This window comes from Dermacentor variabilis, chromosome 7, assembly GCF_050947875.1.
Source record: "Dermacentor variabilis isolate Ectoservices chromosome 7, ASM5094787v1, whole genome shotgun sequence".
Taxonomy (NCBI): Eukaryota; Metazoa; Arthropoda; class Arachnida; order Ixodida; family Ixodidae; genus Dermacentor; species Dermacentor variabilis.
Window position 1 is genome coordinate 36,222,906 of NC_134574.1, and position 19,241 is coordinate 36,242,146.

The following is a 19,241-nucleotide window of genomic DNA, read 5'->3' on the forward strand; positions in this document are numbered from 1 at the left end:
GCACAAACGCAGTGACCAAAGTTGGTCCGACAATTGCTTTCGAGCCCTGTAGCTTCAGCACAGCAGCCCGACATTCCACCCGATACACCCTGCTTAGCGTGAAGATAGATAGATAGATAGATAGATAGATAGATAGATAGATAGATAGATAGATAGATAGATAGATAGATAGATAGATAGATAGATAGATAGATAGATAGATAGATAGATAGATAGATAGATAGATAGATACAGACGGACAGACAGACAGACAGACAGACAGACAGACAGACAGACAGACAGACAGACAGACCCCACAATGTGCTGGGAGTACCCTAAGAACGTTATACACAATCAAAGACTGCGGTCTCATCGTTACAGCATAATACTATTATTCTGGGGGAAGCGCGTTTAAACCCACCATCAGGCACTTGAAATCCTTTTTTTAAGAAGCCCGAAATGATGCTACACAGCAACGAACCAACCTGCTGGTTGTTCTATTAGCTCGGTGGTTGTATGAGTTGCCTAGTGTACACACACAGAAAAATCCAGTGAAATGTCTTGACTTTATTTAGTCGTCCTTGCATAGGTCGTTTTCGAACGTTGGGACTCTGACATCACAATTCTCTTCGTAGCGCTCCAGGCAGTGCTGAGGAACAGAATGAGCGATCGCGCGTTTCACCCACAGCATACAATCTGCAAGTAGTGAGGACAAAGAGTTATAAATATTGTGAACCATACATGAGACAAAACAGGTAGCGAGAATTCGTGAAGTGGTTGCAAAAAAATAAAAGAACGGGCAAAGGACGCATATATGTACGCGCATAGGCCCCTTACAAGAAAGAGAAGCCCCATTGGTGTCAGAATAAGTGGTCCCGCAGTGTACATTTGTTGGCTACCGGACTCTATAAGATTCATAAAATTTCACGATAAAGAAGTTGTGGAGTACATGAAATACTATGCAGAGCAGCCATTCAATATTTATTGTTTCTTTTTGCCTACACAAAAGAAAAATATTTATACAAGAATGTTAACACTGACAAAGCTGTCAGTCTTTCTCATGTATTTTCCAGCCTTTTGTATTAAGATATCAATCACTGCTGCAATTTCGAACTTGTTGTGGTTTATATTTGTACTTACACCAAATTTTTTTCACTCGGAGCAACGCTCCACCCATGCCTATGCTACATTTGTGTAAATATTTTTGAGATGCTTAGCTGCATGCTTGAGCATACGTGTGTTCAGAAGACCGCTACGGTGAGTGGAGGGGACGCGAAAAACATTTCGCTAAGTGCGGCCGACTCGTACCGACTTCCTAAATCTACAAATAGGGATGGTGGCGACGCATGCAGACGTTACCGTAAAGGCACCCTTACACCATATGTTAAGATCTGCACGCAGTAATGAAAACTTAACCTTTTGCGCCCGTCCTGCTTACAAGTGCTGCTTTTCGTCGCACAATTTGCCTTCATCCCTGTTCGCATTTGACTAAAATTCAATTGCTTCTACCCAAGAGGCAAATAACACTTGCGTGTTCACATGACGCCCACTGATGAACAATGCATTGCTTAATCCGTGCTTTGCAAACTAATGACTCGAGGAAGAAATCAAAATAGGACCAGTGGGACTATAAAACGCGTAACATCCTTCTTCTACTGTGGAATAATGTCTATTTTGCTCTTTTCAGTGGCGACCGAAATGTAAAGAAAGCTGTGACTGCACACGGCCAACCTTCTCGTGAGAGGTGCGAGAATCGTACTTTTCAGCGCATAAGCAAGTCTGCGTGAAACGGTTGTACATTCATTAAGAGCACACAGTGACATTTTTCTTTCTTCTCCCTTAGTGGGCACAATGACGTGCGTAATATATAAGCACTTCTAAGACAGCTTCTCTGCTACTTGTGCCGACGGAACAGATTCCACGTGTCGTCACATTCGTAACACATTATTGCCGAAGTCACTGTTCATGATTAGAACGTGCGAGCTCTATGAAACGAAAGCCGTGCTCTTAAAACTACACCAATAACGTTGTAGAGACTGTTCAATCTTACGATCATGGCCGTTGTAGGGAACAATTATGACCATGCAGTTCTTGTAGTCTGTATAGTTGTAGTAGGCAGTGAAGGGGCGAGTACGATCTGAAAAAAGAAAGAAAATTTAGTCGTTTCACACACGAAACTCTATAAACTAACAGCGGTCATTTTGTACTAGTAATTAAAGCACAGTTACTGTGCACTGTGTTGTACTTGCAAGGCTATTGCTCGGTCTACTGTGCTGCCATTTCGCACAAAATATGCAACAAAAGTAGACGGAGGAGCGTGTACTCGCATGTCCATCCGTGGCCTTTTATGGTCTCTCGTGTGAAATTCCTGTGCAGTAAACCGAACGATGTTGTACAGACTAGCCGCAGTTGAAGCCTTATCGCTAGCCTATCTTTGTTAACGCTTGCGAATGTAAAATATTCACGGTACACGTGCTCGGCAGTGCGTAATACATATCGTGTACAGGCAAGCGCGTAGCAAGCAACCTCACTCCTGACTTGTCTTTAAATGTACTGTAAATACGCCGCCATTGAGACATAATAGAGTGCAGAGCAATCCACAAGTTTTCTTGTTTCCATCACGAATGAAGTTGCGAAAGAACGATCGATGTTCCCTCTTGTAAAAATATTCTTCCGGCAAACAAAGTTTCGCAAGCAAGCAAAGGACACGAATAGCTTCGTTGGAGAAAGGCATGCTGCCAGTCAAGGTTGGTGAGCTATTAAAAAGAAATGGGTTTACCGTTTCTATGGCACAAACAGAATGCTTGCCCATTGACTATTTCTTGTCAACTTATGAATTGTGATCTCTGTTTATTCTTTAAAAAAAGTTAAATTATGGATTTTTACGTACCAAAACCACCTTCTGATTATGAGACACGCCGTGGTGGATGACTCCGGAAATTTGGACCACCTGGGGTTCTTTAACGTGCACTTACATTTAAGTACACGGGTGTTTTCGCATTTCGCCTCCATCGAAATGCGGCCGCCGTGGCCGGGATTCGATCCCGCGACCTCTTGCTCAGCAGCCCAACACCATAACCTCTGAGCAACCAAGGCGGGTTGTTTATTCTTTTATGCACTACTTTCAAGGTATGTCAACTGAAGTTTCTTTCCTTCTTGCTACAAAGAGGAAGCCATGGCTAAAGGCTGAAAGGCCTGACGAAAGCTTGAAGAGGGCGTTGAGATTTACGGGAGCTTGTCTGAAATAGCGCAGTATCATTGCAGTTTTCATCATAGCTAAAAAAAACTAATAACAGCGCACACAACGGGATATACTGACTGAGATAGACGAAGCACTGTTGATCACTCTGCAAGTTCCTTTGTTTGCGCTGTTATTAGTTTTTTTTTTTCAGACATGTACCAACCAGCAAGTTAGCACTTTATTTCTTCATACGTTCTTTCTTAACATTTTGAGAAGACAATCATAATTTTAAGACTGAATGTCGCTGTTACAATATTTCGAATGTCCCTCATGGTATGACTTGGAAGTCAACGAGTAAGCCAAACGAAAATAGAGGTGGCGACAAGATATTTAAACTTTCTGAGAGCTTCTCGCCTTCTGACACAGTCTGGCAGACGCATGTTTAGTGTTTTACCAATACTAATATGTTTAATTGTGTTCGAAGAAATTGAAATGTCGTAACTTGTGAGAAAGCTTGCTCCTCAAAAACGGCTGAAATACACAAGAACACGATTCAATCTATAATGCTGCTGAGACAACGTCGGTACTAAGGTTAGAGCACGAAATATAAAAGGGGGAAACCTTGCCTGAATTTTTTCCCTGGCAACGATCAGTATTTTTGCGCTAATTGTGTACAAATAGTCATAAACGCTGAAACGCAAAGTTAATGTCGCTTTTAATGAGTAAATTTTGGTTTCGTATATTCGAAAATAGGAGGGCTTAGCTACGTGTTACATTTTCTTTTTCACTGTCTCATATGCCTTAGATTGGGGTAAATGCGTCAACCGTCAGCTTCCTACGGACTATAGGATAGATGCTTATCTTTATAACAAATATCCAGCGTAGAATTTGTTGCACGAACTAATGATGAAGTCGACGCTATATTCATAGCGAGAGAACACTCACAAAACAGCCAAAAAACAAACAACACATACCATTGTCAACGAAGTAAGTGACCTGGTCAATGGCATTTCCCTCCTCGATATCGAAGCTTACATTTTTCCTGGAAGAGACAAAGCTTGTATTAGTAGTGCATTTGGCGCTTAGAATGCAATACTCATTGAATTAATCATAAAAGGGCTTTAACAAGTATCAGTGGCAGTACAAGATCAGGTTCCGGTGTGACTATCCCTAATGCAAGGCATGGATATGATACAGCTCGAGTCACTGCTCGTAACAAAAGATGTAACAAGAGAGAAAAGTGGGTGAGTTTGGATTGATGCATGCTTTATATTTGCCTATTGCTTTCGTTGGGTCATTTTCCGTGCCAGGATAAAACACTAAATTAATTGCACCTTGTGTCTGCACTGGTTATCGAAAAAGCCTTTTTTCAGCCTTATATTTAATGGATGTACTTGCTAGAACACCCTTAACAGATTGATACTGCACCTTTGTATTATAGTTGAGAGTCCTTAGGGTGTTACATGTGAAAGGTAAACTTTACTCCGTTTAAGGGTGCACTGGTACTTCGACTTTAGAAATACGTAAAAAGGCACCCGAGCTTCTCTGTCAGCGGTTGCCGTAAACTCATTGTTCGGGCCGGCCATATAATTACAGCTACGGGTCTCATCCTGCCGCTGGAGTTCTCGTGGGTGAAGTTTACTATTCTTCCTACTTCGCATACGCGCGATCTGTATCTTGATAACTGCAGTATCTTCAGTATCGGTAACGTTGCCGTATTTATTCACCTCCTTTTGCCTTTCCCGACATTACACAGCTATACGTTTACAGCCACTGTGTCCCGATTGCAAAAAGTGGCGTCAGTATTGTTGAAGGGCCAAGTCTAAAACATTAAGTACACACCATGTGGGCCAGCTTTGTTTCTGAAATAAATTTGTGAGCTTCAACAAAAGCACGCCAAAAACAAATCTGCTGAGATCGAAACTTTTTCTAGCGTGGCTTTTGTGTAAGCTTTACACCGGCTTTTTTAAGGTGACGCATAAATATTTCGATGCACTTAAGCGTAAAAACCACGAAAATTACACGTTTCTAGAGTATAAGCGAGCGCAGAGCCTCAATTCCCGCTGCCAGTCATAGCCTATCTCCAGTGTTCCAACACAATATGGCGGCGCAACAAAACGTGTAACCACCTTGCACGAAAAATCACGGTATCGAGGCAGGCTAGTGAATGATAAAGCACCAGAATCTTAGAAAAGTAGTGGTACACAGGGAATGTTCCCCACGTACGGAGTTTAGGTGTATCAATATGCATGGCTTCAAACGACGTGCGATAACACCCTAAGGCCCAGTCCTCGCCCCGTCACCGGTCATGTGTGCGCCCTGCCCCCTCCCCGAGAAACATTTCTGGCTACACTCCTGGCTGGGAGGGATCCAAGGCTAAACGCTATGTGTATTTCTACCACTCCAACTACGATAGTAAGGGTCCACAGTAGAAGCTTTCGTAATGAAAATCGACAACACAGTGCTTATCTCGAAAACATTTCCGATCTTCATAAAGATGGAAGACCGAGGGAGTTGATAGGTGTTCACGTTCATGTGTTTATTTATTTATTTATTTATTTATTTATTTTAATACCCTGAAGGCACCGAAAAGCATTAAATAGGGGGGATGCAATTCACACATATGTCAACGCAATAAAAACGACTGAATAATACCGCCCAACAATCAAGCACCGATTTCAATAAAAGATACAATTCGTAAAAAAGAAGAAAAAGAACTAAAAGAAATTAGGGTGAGAGTACAGGGTACGTATCATATTTGCTATACATGGCACGCTTCAACTAGGCACACGTGGGAGGAGGTGGGTGTTCGAAAAATGCACATTCAGAAAATGTATATATATATATATATATATATATATATATATATATATATATATATATATATATATATATATATATATATATATATATATATATATATATATATATATATTGCAGGCCAGTCAAGGAGTGGCAGCTGAACATTTTATGCATTTAAAAATACTTGCAGGGCAGATTGGAAGTCAGACGGGTTAGTGATTGTTGCAATATCTTGGGGTAGGGCGTTCCATTCATTCACTGATAACACCAAAGGGGAATTTGGAATTTCTTGGTCCTAGCAAATATGGGAGACACTTGGCATGCTTGGTCATTGCGGTTGGACCGATAATGGGTGGGCAAAATGGGAGCAGATGAAAGAGATGAATCGCTATAGTAAAGGGAGAGAAAAAAAGACAGACGAAAATATTTGCGCCGTGTGCCAAGATCCGGAAGACACACTATAGTATGGAGAGTAGGAGCGCAAGATAACATTTGTAGCCTTATTTTGAATTGATTCGATGCAATCAGAAAGGTTAGCTGTGTGATGGTTCCAAATAATTGAGGCGTAATCGAGGGTTGCTGTTATAAGAGAAATATATGCACGAAGTCTTGTGTCACTGTTTGTACGGTACAGGCGGCGCTTTAAAAAGCGAAGTTTTTTTAGTGCGTTGTTAGTAATATGCTCCACATCCATGGTCCAGATTAAATCAGATGTAAGAATAACGCCCAGATATTTAAAAGAAGAGATTCGTTCGAGTATGCAATTGCGTAGAGTGTATACGTTGGACGGAAAGCTTAGCTTGAAAGAAAATATCATGACCTTAGTTTTATCTGAATTAATTTTCATCTTCCATACGCGACACCACTCAGGTAATGTGGTTAAGTCTTTTTGTAATATCGCAACGTCATCAGGGGTGGTTATGTGTCTATAAATTACACAATCATCGGCAAACAGCCGTATTGTTGAATTCATATTCATAGCTATGTCATTGATATATATTAGGAATAATAAAGGGCCAAACACTGACCCTTGAGGCACCCCTGACCTAACGCGGCAGAAAGTAGATTACTTGTTATTAATTGTTACTGATTGAGAGCGATCGTATAAGAAGTCGTTAACCCAATGGGTAGTTTTTTAATCTAACTTAAGGTTGTTTATTTTCATGATTAGACGTTTATGGGGAACACGATCGAAGGTTTTCGAGAAGTGTATAAATATTGCGTCAGTATAAAGCAAATTGTGCAAGGAGTCATGTAGGTCAGTGATTAATTCGAACAACAGCGTTTGGCAAGACCTTTTGTATCTGAAGCCATGCTGGTCTTTGAAAAACAGATTATTTGCCTTAAGATGACCCATAATGTGGGAATAAATTATGTGTTCAAGGAGCGTACAACAAACTGATGTCAGTGAAATCGGGCGGTAATTACTTGGAGATGAGGGCTCACCGGATTTAAATATGGGTATGATATGGCCAGATTTCCAATCATCTGGGACACGGCCGGTATCCAGTGATTGTTTGAAAATTAAACACAGTAAAAACGATGATACGTAGGAAGTTAGTTTTAGTAGTTTTGAGCAGATGCCATCGGTCCAGGACTGGAGCTAAGTTGTAGCCTTTGAATAGCCCGTGATACACCTGCTGCAGTAACGGTGATCGGCTCGCTTGGGTGAGCTACCGTATAAAAAGAAACGGCAAAAAACTGGTCGAGTGGCGTTTCGTCGAGCGGCGTTTCGTCGACTGGTGGTTGCACGCTTATACCCTGGACTGTCTTTATTCTTCGTTCAAGTGCAAGTGCTGCGTAATCCTTCGTCTCCATTCGTTATGAACTTTTCAGAGCGCGAGTGTCGTGCTATTTCGGACCAGAACAAGCAACACGAACCTGAGTAAGACATGGACACCTTTCCACAAGCTTGAACAAATATGATTTGTTCAATTAACTGAGAATAAAACGAATAACTGCGCACAAAGAAAATAAATGAACTCCTTGAGCGGTTGTAGGTAACGTATGCTCCTGCTTTAAAGGTCAGAATTAACATCGCGAAACTATACAGAGATTTATGAAGGATGCTGTAGTAAGGGATCTGGAGTAAGCTGAGCATCTTTAATGTACACCCAAAGCACAGTATAGACAAGTGTTTTTTCCGCGTCATCGGAATGCGTCAGCCACGGCCGCAGCTCGAACTTGCCACATGAGGTCGAGGGCAACACCATAGCCACCGAGTCCATGTGACCGGTTATTATCTTGCTTTGACTTACTGCTTCGCATACGAGAAACAAACATTAAGCCGCACTTCTCGTACAAGCACCGCAAACTTTTCACTAGCAGCATGAGCTCGTCGCTCCTACCGTGAGACTTTCAAGCAACAAATATCTTCGTAATATCTTTTGTGAAATGAAGTGCCTAAATATACGCCCCACGTATCCAGTTGACCAAAGGTTAAACAGTGTTTAAAATGCGTAGAGAGCTTCTTATTACATATGGATATTTTCCAATCATCGCACGTGTAAAGTTGTGTTGTATGCAATGTAGATGCTGTTTTCATTTATTTTCGAAAATCCTTAGAGGCAGTCCCGCAGAACTTACTATTATAGAAACTGTCATTTCTTTATCTGGCCGACCCACTTAACGGTTGGCTTAAAGATTATCTGTAGAAACGGCAGCAAAAAGTGGTTCTGAGCGCTGCGATGTCACGAACGGTTAATGCTTTATCAGGTGTGCCTCAAGGGTCGGTCCTTCCTCCACTGCTGCTCCCCATTTCTATCAATAATTTAAGTGAGTGCCTCGTTTCGAATGTCAGACTGTATGCGGGTGATTGCGTTCTATACCATCTTGTGACACGTGCGGAAGATACGAACGTGCTGCATTTCGAGCTCGGAAAAAAAGTGTTCTTGGTGTGCCAAATAAAAGATGGACTTCAGTATAGCAAAATGTTATCATGTTCAGTTTAGGAACAAAAAGAAAAAGGTATCTAATCCCTACATTGTAAATATTGTTTTAATGCGATGCGTTAACTAAGTCACATACTTTAACTGCGACATTGGATCGGACCTCCGACGTTGACATAACAACCGCTAAAGCACGCTGACTTTTACGCGTTTTCAAGAGGAACTTCAAGTACGCGTCCAAAGCTTTGAAGGAAAATTTGTGTCTTACTTATGTTAGGCCGGTGTTAGAATACGCATACTCAGCATGCGATCCCTTCAAAAATGTTTCTGCAAATAAGTTAGAGAGTGTTTACAAGAAGGCTTCAAGATTTGTCACGGGAATCCGCGACTGCAAAATTAGAAGTTGGCAAATCAGGGAAAATCTTGGGTGGAAGTTGCTGTCTATACGCAGAAAATAACCCCGGTTAAAGTTTTTACACAGCAGTGGTAGCACAGGAAGCGACAAAAGCACACATTTAAAACGACATCGTTATCAGTCTAAAAGACGTGACAATTCCAAAAAATATATGGTGACATCAATCTTATTTAAGTTTACTTAAGTTTTCATTCTTTCGAACAATTACAGAATGGAATTGGCTCCCGGATGAGATAGTGTCTGCGCCCAATTTTTCATATTACATAGCGACCTTTACATGAATCTCTCTTACATAACATTTTCGGTGCACTGTTTTATGCATTGTGTAAGAACTCTGGAAATGGGATGGTTTATGCTTAGTATTGGATGTGTTCTCTTGCTTTGTAATCACGATGATTGTACTTTAGTCCTATAACTGGCTGGGTGATGTTTTTCGCTACGGTCCATTTCTGACCTTTATTTTTGTAATTTACCCCCTACGATAATGTCCGACTCAGACGCTGCAGCTAGTTATAATAAATAAATGAATAAATAATATATAAGTAGGTAAATAAATAAATAAATAAATAAATAAATAAATAAAAGGGAATCGGCGTCCAGTATCTCATTTTGATGGCACTCAATGCCAGCATGGCTGTGCGCTCGCTTTCTTAACGAAATAGGCGTCCAGAAGCGTCTGTAGGCCTTAAAACGTTATACAACAAATGTGAGCGGTTAGAGTAGAAGGTGTGTAAGCTGCACAGGAATTGGCCTTGGGAACACCGAAATAAATTCGAATCATGCTGCAGAAAGCTCTAAAGTTTGGAGCCAGTGGTTAATACAGCAATTAAAGTGGCGCCTGAGGATACCATGCTGTTGGCGTTGCAGTAGAATATCTATTTGCTACTGGGTGCGCAGGCTCGGTACCACGCAGCACGTATTATTATTTTCTTTTTTTTCTCTGCGGCACATTGTTTAACTTGGCTAAAACCATTTCTACCACAATGGCAGGATGAATGCATGCCGTGTAGCCTCACTACCGCTCAACAGTCACACGCGTCGGACCATCGGGTTATACGCTTTGACATGCTGATTGCACTGTTTCAGCAGTATGTGCATTCCACTGTTTTTATGTGCTCTCTAGGACGTGTAAAAACTTTCTTAAACACAAATGACCCGACGAATGTGGCTGCCGAACAGAAATGAGCACGCACTCCTTGCTGCCATGTTGCCCTTGTTCGAGCCCAGCTGGACTATCAGGCCTCTCCACGCCCTTCTCTTCGACGCGGGACGTCACTCAACTACGACGGCCGGAGAAGCCGCAGCACTGGCGCTGTCCCCCTGAGCCTTCACGCGCCGCCACGCCAAAGGCGAGTGCGGTTGGGGTCAAGAAAACACGTTTGCATTCAACAAAATTTTATAACTGCTATGGGATCAACAGTGTATAGGTACAAAACATTTTTTGTAGACCGCCAGAGTCCCTGTGTCTAATTGTATCTTTGTACTTACGCCAAAATGTTGAATATTTTTTATTCCAAAATAATGATTCGTATTCTTGGTTCAGCAAGTGTCATTGCAGTAGACATCGGCAACGTCGCGGGGGTCACCTTTTGTTTATTTGTTAAAGGCGCTCATCGGAGCGGCAAATTTGTGCCGTGAAAATGTGTGCGAGGTGGCACATGTCCGTATATCTTCCCCTGGGTTTGTGAGAACACGTTTCTTTTTTCTGCGTTACTGGACACTACAGTGACTATGACTGCGAATAGGAGTGTGCGCGTTCACACGTCTAGTCAGCACGTATTGTAGAAATGTTGTATAAACGTTGTATAAACGTTATTCCACGTGCTTATATTATAGTAGTAAAACGCTCAGTGGTAAGACCCACACGCGCTGCTCTCATAGTTCCTTTTGGCGCAAGTTTCGCATTTATTTACAGCGCTATACGTGGGGGGTCTGCGGGTGCACTTAGATATATAGGGTGTTTTTGCTTTAGCTGCACCAATTTTTTTAAAGATTGCCCATCACAGATTGCACAATTCTAATCCTTGATCTAAATTACTCGTTGATGCAGCCCATTACTTATAGCAGAAATAAAAATCTTCAATCTAATAAATAGTGTAATTACACTAACTTTTCAATCAATTACTTCACGCCACATGTTTCAATCTACGAAATATAGCAAGTTAGTTAACAAGGCCTGTCCACTTGGAACGAATTGCTAGACACTAGTTCCGAGATATTATTTTCAAATCGTCCATAGAAATTATGCATTCGTGTTCAAGTTCCTTTTATGCCCTAGTACACGCAACTGTGGCTTCTTAAAAAGGTAACTAGAATGCCAACGCATTTTGTCGGATACTTTCAAAATTAATATCTCGGGACTAGTACTGTCCAGGGCATTCTTTGTAAGGGGACACGCCGTGCGAACTCACCGGCTATAGTTCGTAGAATGAAAATGTGATGCAAAATAATTATTGAAAAAGTTAATTAGTGTATTTACGTTAATTATTCAATTGAACATATTGGTTTCTCGTAGAAGTAACGGCCGTCTAACCGAGTACTTGAGATGAAGGGTTAAAATTATGCTATCTGCCATAGGCAATATTTAACAAATTTGGTGCAGAAAGAAAAAACACCCCGTATGAGAGCCAATCCAAGGTTCATTTGCTTCTATCTTATTGGTTAACGCAGTGATTAGGCGCTAAAATTTACCTGGTTCTCTAATAGACCTTACTTGTATTGACTGAAGACGGTATTTAGCTATGGAAAAATAAGTTTATATAGAAGTAAGACCGGGAAGCAAAGGTCGCCTTGTAGTAAACTCGTCTTTTCTGAACATGCCATGACCAATTCGGCTTTCAAGCACAAATAGCGCTCGATAAAGTAAAAATTGACACGTATGTTGTTCAGTTTCATGTGCTGCCGAACCAAAGACTGGCTCCTTTAAACTAGCCCATTACCTCTTGAACTGAAATAATCACTTTGGTGTGTGCGATGGCTAGTGGTCTTTCCGAGACCTTATGTAGAGCGACACGCATGCTTTCTAGACACTAAAGAGAAAAAAAACAAGAACGATATAAAACGGGCTACTGCTACAGAATAAAAAAAAAGAATTGCGACAGAATCCATTTCACGACGATTGTCGACGGTAATGCGTGAGCATTACAATCAACATGTCTGTTGTGCGGGAGGCTCACAGCCGTGTTGTTCGGCGTGACTCGTCCAGCAACTTTCATCCGGGAGCGCAAGGTTCGCACGGCAGGAGGCAGGCAGGCAAGACAACGAGCGCGCGATGCGCGGCTCGAGGCTTCTCGGTGAGCGCTGAAGACATTTTTCCTTTGCTTACTTTTATACACAAGCTTTAGGTGCTGTTCAAGTTCACCGGTAATATATCGTGTACCTAGGCGCATTCGAGGCTGCGTGCGTCCGCGAGATTCGGGAAACACATCGTTGGGACCACTGTGAATTGACAAAAAAATGACATGCGCCTATCACAGGTAACCCAATTTCGATTTCTTGAGAGAAAGCTTGAGGTCGGGTCTCCCAGATAAATACGTGTGAAAGGATAAATTGTTTTTCTCGGCAATCACTGAATCTATTTTGATTATATTGTTGGCATTTAAAGAAAAAGTAAAAATTTTCGTGACTGTTGCAAGCAGATTTTTTTTTCATTAGGCCGTCATTGATTAAAAATTATGGAGCTATCAAGTTTACTACTGTATAAAGTTGTATCTCTCTCTCTATTATATATATATATATATATATATATATATATATATATATATATATATATATATATATATATATATATATATATATATATATATATATACAGCCAAAAGAGATATCAAGATTGGCTAAATTGCATGCAACAGTACATCTAAAGCGGACAAATTAGATGTAAGATACCTGGCTTCTAAGTCCACCACTAACACGTAAGTGGGACTTTCGCCAAACCTTTGTAAACTCCGTAGAAAATTCACGGTGGACGCAAATTGTTAAATAAACTTAGCGCACTTTGGATGTGCTAACAAATGCAGTTTAAACATTTGCAAGATCTGTTCCCCCTGCAGAGTTACAGATTTGTCACAATCGTGCTTCTATATTTTCAAATTCGCTAATTTTCTCCAATTTCTGTCAAACAGTAAAAATAAAACACTAAATTTAAGTTTTCTTTCCAGCAGTCACTGGAATTTCCTTTTCTCTTTCAAGTGTAACAAATTTCTTTAGAGTCAGCCAAGTTGTAATCAAAGAAAAAAGTTTCTGCGTTCTACATACATTTCAATAAGAGGCATCGAAGTTGGGCCCCGTTAAGGCTTCCTCTTAACTGCAGTTGCAGTAATAGGGAATATCGTAAATACTTGGTAAAACGGAACTCCTCATTAAAAAGGGAAAGGATGCGTAGAAAGGTAGCGAAGTTAACCAGGAGTAGTTATGGTTGGCTACATGCACGGGAGAAGGCGTATAGGGGTAAAAATAGAAAGAGAGCGAACGGGGCGAGCAAGAGAGTCGAACGCAAAGCAACCGTGTGTGGTAGCGGTTGTCACCGTGGTAGCAGCTGGCGCTCGTAAAGTTTGTCTGGAAGTGCGGTGACCGCAGGAACCGGTGTAGCGTGATAGAGCCTTCTGCGCGGACTTTCGTTTGGTGCACTGGCCTTTCGTATTTAGTCTGGATAGTGGCCAATTGTCTGACTGGTCCGGCGCTCTGCATATCACTTGCCCCTTGCTACTATAAAGCCCGGACCGACACAGTTATCGATGCAATGCATACAAAATGCATTGCGCCACAGACCCAATGAACAACTGGCATCGGGAACTCAACGCACCTATCATCACAGCCATGGCAAGGGGCATGTGTTAATCATTCAATAGCTTCCGCGACACTGAAAATGAGGGGAAATGACCACGACGATGAAGCCGCCTGATGTGCACGTCAAAACGGCCAATGTGCTTCGATAGCGCTTTCGTGAATGGACGCTGCGATTGGGCCGCAATTGATGTCCCGTGAACATTGGCCCTGTCGGACTCGACCGTTTTCCCGATGTAGCGATTACGTTCGTTGTTTCCGTATCTACTGATACATCCACTGCGTGGTTTAGCACGACGTGAACAGACCATGTTGCACTGTTCGCGGCTAGATGACGCGTTTAGAAGCTGTTATGCCTTCCGTGCTGACAGATAAAGCGATTGCTAAGTGGCTTTGGCATTGCGCTCACAAGCACGAGGCAACGAGGCGAATTCCCGGCCGGGACAGCCGCATTTCGACGGGGGCGAAATGCAAGAACACCCGTGTACTGTTCACTGGGTGCACATTAAAGAATCCTAGGTGGCGGAAACTAACCCGGAGTCCCCCACTATGCCGTGCCCCATAATCAAATCGTGTTTTTGGCAAGTAAAATGCGGTGCAGGTGCACGTGCAGGTGCTAGGATGGAACTATCTTTAAACAACGAAGCGACGCCTATAGAAAACGTGGAGCAACATTTGCGAGAGTATTAAGAGGTCTGTAGTTATAAGAGTAACTACGCTTTGTTTTCTTCTGAGCCACTTCGGTTTCCAGCAGAGGTTTGGCACAACCGGTAGTTCCATGCCCGACGTGTCGGCCCTTGAGAGCCCGATTTAGGCATCTTAGGCTAACGGCATTGGTGTGTGTTCAACTCCAAGACATTTTATTCTGCTATGATGCTCTGCACTGGATCTTGTTTATGTTTATCGCCAACTACGAATTTATCGACAGTTCCGCGTGCTCGCACATTGGCACTTTGAGGTTCGCTTAATTTTCTGGGCTTTTGCAGATAGCGACCACGATCACGAGGCTGTGCCGATTAGACAATAGGCGCTGGTCTCGTCACCCTGTCCACACTGTTCTGATTTCTCTAATACGAGAATGCTTTACAAATCTCATGATATGACAGCTCTTATTAGAAGTAATTAAGTAGGTATGAGATGTTGTCCCTGGCACACTACATCCCCTGTGTGAGGGCAAAACCAGCCACGTACAATGTCCATGTGGCAACTTATGGAACCGCACACCGGCGTAATAGATTATTCCTAACATGGCCGAAAAATTCGAGAGAGACTTACGACTGCTTATGTGTGGGAATGCGAAAGCATTATAGTCCTTTTGTTGAAATGTTTTTTTTTCTTCTGTGCGTTCCATGTCTCCGCAAGCTCTCGCCTGCGTTTTAACTGCGCATCGGTAAGGGCAAATGAAAACGCGCCAAGCGTCTCAACGCGCAAGCTTGCCCGCGAGGAGTTTCTAAGTCGAAGGGCGGCTTAACGGCGTTCAATTGGACGTTACTGCTTTTTTATTTAATGGCGAATCCGGCAAATCGCGCCGGCGCTCGCCCTGAGGCTACGATGATTGGATGAAACGGCGCACTGGGCCGGCCCGTTGCGCACCGGTTCGATTTGACCAATTCGCCATTACGCACTCGTTTCATACGCCCGTGACGTGGCGCTACCTCCTGCCCATTGGTTGCGCCGCCACATGCTGACAAAGAATGCACTGCGCCGCACGTTTAGTCAGCCAGATAGCTGCGACGTGACCTGCGCATTGACACACTCATTGGGCACACATTTATTCAACCTGAACCATGGAGCCCAAGTAGCGTCGGCAAAGCGTGCACATTTGGCACCCTCGAGGCCAGTGTGGGACTCCCACCCAGATGGAAATTTACCTGATATGTTTTCAATGGGGCATTAGTTTATATTGCTTACAGGAAACTCCCAGAGAAGTTTGAGGCCAATCTGAGGGTTTTGACGTGTTTTTATTCTTTGCCGTGGGCCATTTTTGGTACCATCGTTCCGTCACGCCGCCGACTACAACGCCGGATTTTCGCGTAATGCGGCCTATAGTGCCTTTGTATTAAAAAGCATATATAGGCGTTTCGGCAGACCCTTGCCAATATATCCGTCATATAGCTGTCATAAGAAAGAAAACGATCCACTAGAGAGCACAACTCATTTGTGATTGAGGCAGTAATGATAACCGCACAGTGATTGCGCTACACTGAAGCATTCTTCGCCATATCCGCATTTCACTCTCTAGCTTCCATCGTTCTCTTTCTAACGAATTCTAATAGGAATCAAAACTGCCATCAATCAAACAGCGGATTCTTGTGCACAAAAGCCGCAATTTGTGTGCAAGAGGCGCCTTAGCGTGGGCCCTCGAATAACTTTGGCCCTCCGAGCTTCCTCACAGTGCAGGCAAAGCTTAGCATATGAGCGTTATCGCAATCCGCCCCCGACTGAGTTCGTAACCTCGGCTGCGAATTAAACCAGGGGCCCTTGCTCAGATGAAGGACGCAGCAGCGAGGGATCTAACACAGCGAGTTTTGTTTTGTGTGTTTTGTGCATTGTAAGATTACGAATTAAGAACAGCTTACTTCACTCGGCCATTGTCGTCTCTGAGGCGCCAAACGTAGGTGGCCTTCTTTGCTTGTAGATCAAAGTGCGTTCGAATGGCGCTCAGGCACTTGAAGGACGAATCGTTGCTCGAAGTAGAGATGCTAACGGCTCGGGGGAATGCGCCAATCATCTATAAGAAGCAGAAGAAGCAAAACAAATGTTTTATTTCTACATATTGCACGACAGCTTTCTGTTAGAACGTAGAGTTTCAGCATTATTTGTGCACTACAAGGAGTGTTTTTTTTTTCATGTACTTTAACAAAATATTTTCAAAAGTGAAAAGCGGTTTCTCAGGTGCTGCCTCCTATATCGCCACAGCCCTTTCCATCTCGGAGGTGCCACTTTTCAAGACAGGCAGTTCATGTCGCACCTGCTAAAATTACCAAGTAGATTGCGATGATCCGCGAATAGTTCTTTCAGAATGACTGCCAGCAAACGGGACAGATTCCGTATCCGACCAGAGAACAAAAAAGGAAACATGTCACTATTTGCCCCTTCAAAGCGACTTGTTGTGATAGCGTTTAAGTATAGTGGCACCATTTTCTCGCACACTGCTATCCCCTAAACGATTCCTTACATTCTCTACAATCATCAAACTGAGGTGTCAAAGCACTGCACCTATCGTTCATTTGTAACTTTACGGCTGCATTAAATTGTCTCCATTTATTAAGTGCGCAGTGCATAGAACTGGAGGGATATGCAGCTTCACGCCATGTTTTGACGAATAAAAAATTATTTATATGTTCGCTATTACTGTTTATTAATTTTTGTGATAAAACGACACACAATACATATTAGCATGTTACACTGTCTTTAGTAATGTGGCTGCTGAAAACTTACTGGAGCGAAGCCGCTGCGATCGGTAGAGATGCACATATTTATGACCTTTTAATAAATTACACGCTTCAGGTGAGCGCTTTAATGCGTCACTTAATGATCACAAACACCCGCCCTAACGACTCTGAACGTTGGTGCAAATCAATATCGTTTAAGGGTCCCTTAAAACGTAACAATAGAACTCCGCAATTACATATTCGGGTGCTGCAGATCATACGGTAGCAAAAGTTGAAATGCAAAATAAAAGAAGCAGTACTAGTATCGTAGTCCTCTTTGTCTCAGCATCAAAACGAATACCTAAACTAATCAGCAAGGGCGATGAAAATGACGGATCACAAGTGTACCACAATCTAGGAAAATGAAGAAATCTGCCTTCTAAGGCACACTTTTCGGTTCATTTCGCAATGAATTTTGTGTAATTCGAGCAATATCTCTTTTCAGTCATAACTGTATTTCGTTCATAAAAATAATAGTTTGCCCAGGCATAATAATTCAAAACTAACCCATATTTTAAGTGTAAAAATAACGTAACTCTCACTTTTGTTTCTGACAATGTCTTACATCGCCGAAATTTATCGCTGTACGGATACTTTTGGAGTACGCTAGAAATTAAATAGTACATGTTTCTATATCCTGCGTTCCTTTGTGAGTTCGAGCAGGAGGTTCCCATTTCTGGACTTAACGAGGCGCCGTAAAATAAAAGCAGATATAATTTGCAGTCGTCTAGCGAGTTTTTCTTGATGCGGGACACAAAATATTTGTTGAAACCAGATTTTTCGTCTGCATGATGAATTGGTGTCTGGTGGGTATAAAATGGCAAGATAAATTAAACATTACAAAAGAAGGACACCTGGCGAAAGCCTGGCAAACTCACCCGAAATGCGTCCGTTGGTTCTCGGCGATTCGCAGCAATGATGGCAGTGACCAGCACAGCTAGCACCACGCACGTGGCCGCGTTCCACCAGCCCATTTTAATCGACGAAGGACTTTTTGGGCTGTTCAGCCTATCGATGAGGACGGAATGCAAGACGACTGACGGGGGCTAAGGAGACACATGCTCCTTAAGTGTCGACTCAATATCTCTGCTCCAAAACACAAAGAACAGTGGCAGGAGGATCAAAACACGGGAAAGAAAGCGCCGCCAATTCTGAGTTGCAGGACAGGCTGTTTCGGAGCCCCCTGTGAACCACTCGCTTATCGCTTGAGTGGGTGGCTCCGCGGGAGATCTATAGGAAGCCACTTCTTCTTTTCTGCTTTCTTTTCGGGAGGGGTGGGGGGGTGAGGGGGGGGGGAGTTTAAGACATCTAGAAAAATGTAAGTTCGAAGGCAGGTCTGCATGCTCGAAAACAGGTCTTTGGGTTGCTGGCAATTTATTTTTTGTCTGTTTAGCTAGCCGAGAGTTCGGGAAACTAGTTATGTTTCTTTTTCCTTTTTGTTGTGTTGTATCGTGACTTCAGCAGATAAAAACGCCTCTTGTTCTTACAAAATAAGGCGGTGAAACGTTTCGAGCAGACGGATGTTGAAAGTAACTTGCGTCAACAAACTCGTTGAACGTTGCAGGTAGAAGCAACTTTTAGCTTTTGGCGGAGGTCAAGTTGTTATTCTGTTGGGGATGAAGGCGTTAAGAATAATAAAAAAGAAAATACACCGTACGTGTTCAGATTTTAGAATCTATGTATAAGCTACACGTTAATTAAATGGCATGGTAAGAAGTAATTCTCGCTATGCAGTAGCTATGATTGTCGTTTCAATT

At 42.5% G+C, this 19,241-nt stretch overlaps 1 protein-coding gene across 1 annotated transcript; it reads right to left on the reverse strand.

Moving 5' to 3' along the window:
• Positions 1-550: 550 nt before the first annotated feature.
• LOC142588598 (uncharacterized) lies at positions 551-18,651 on the reverse strand. The gene is made up of 5 exons (XM_075700433.1): positions 18,363-18,651; positions 16,630-16,781; positions 4,135-4,202; positions 2,030-2,116; positions 551-675 (listed from the first exon to the last, which is right to left on the reverse strand). The coding sequence occupies exons 1-5, from the start codon at positions 18,456-18,458 to the stop codon at positions 551-553; spliced, it is 528 nt and encodes a 175-aa protein (XP_075556548.1). The 5' UTR covers positions 18,459-18,651.
• Positions 18,652-19,241: the final 590 nt, after the last annotated feature.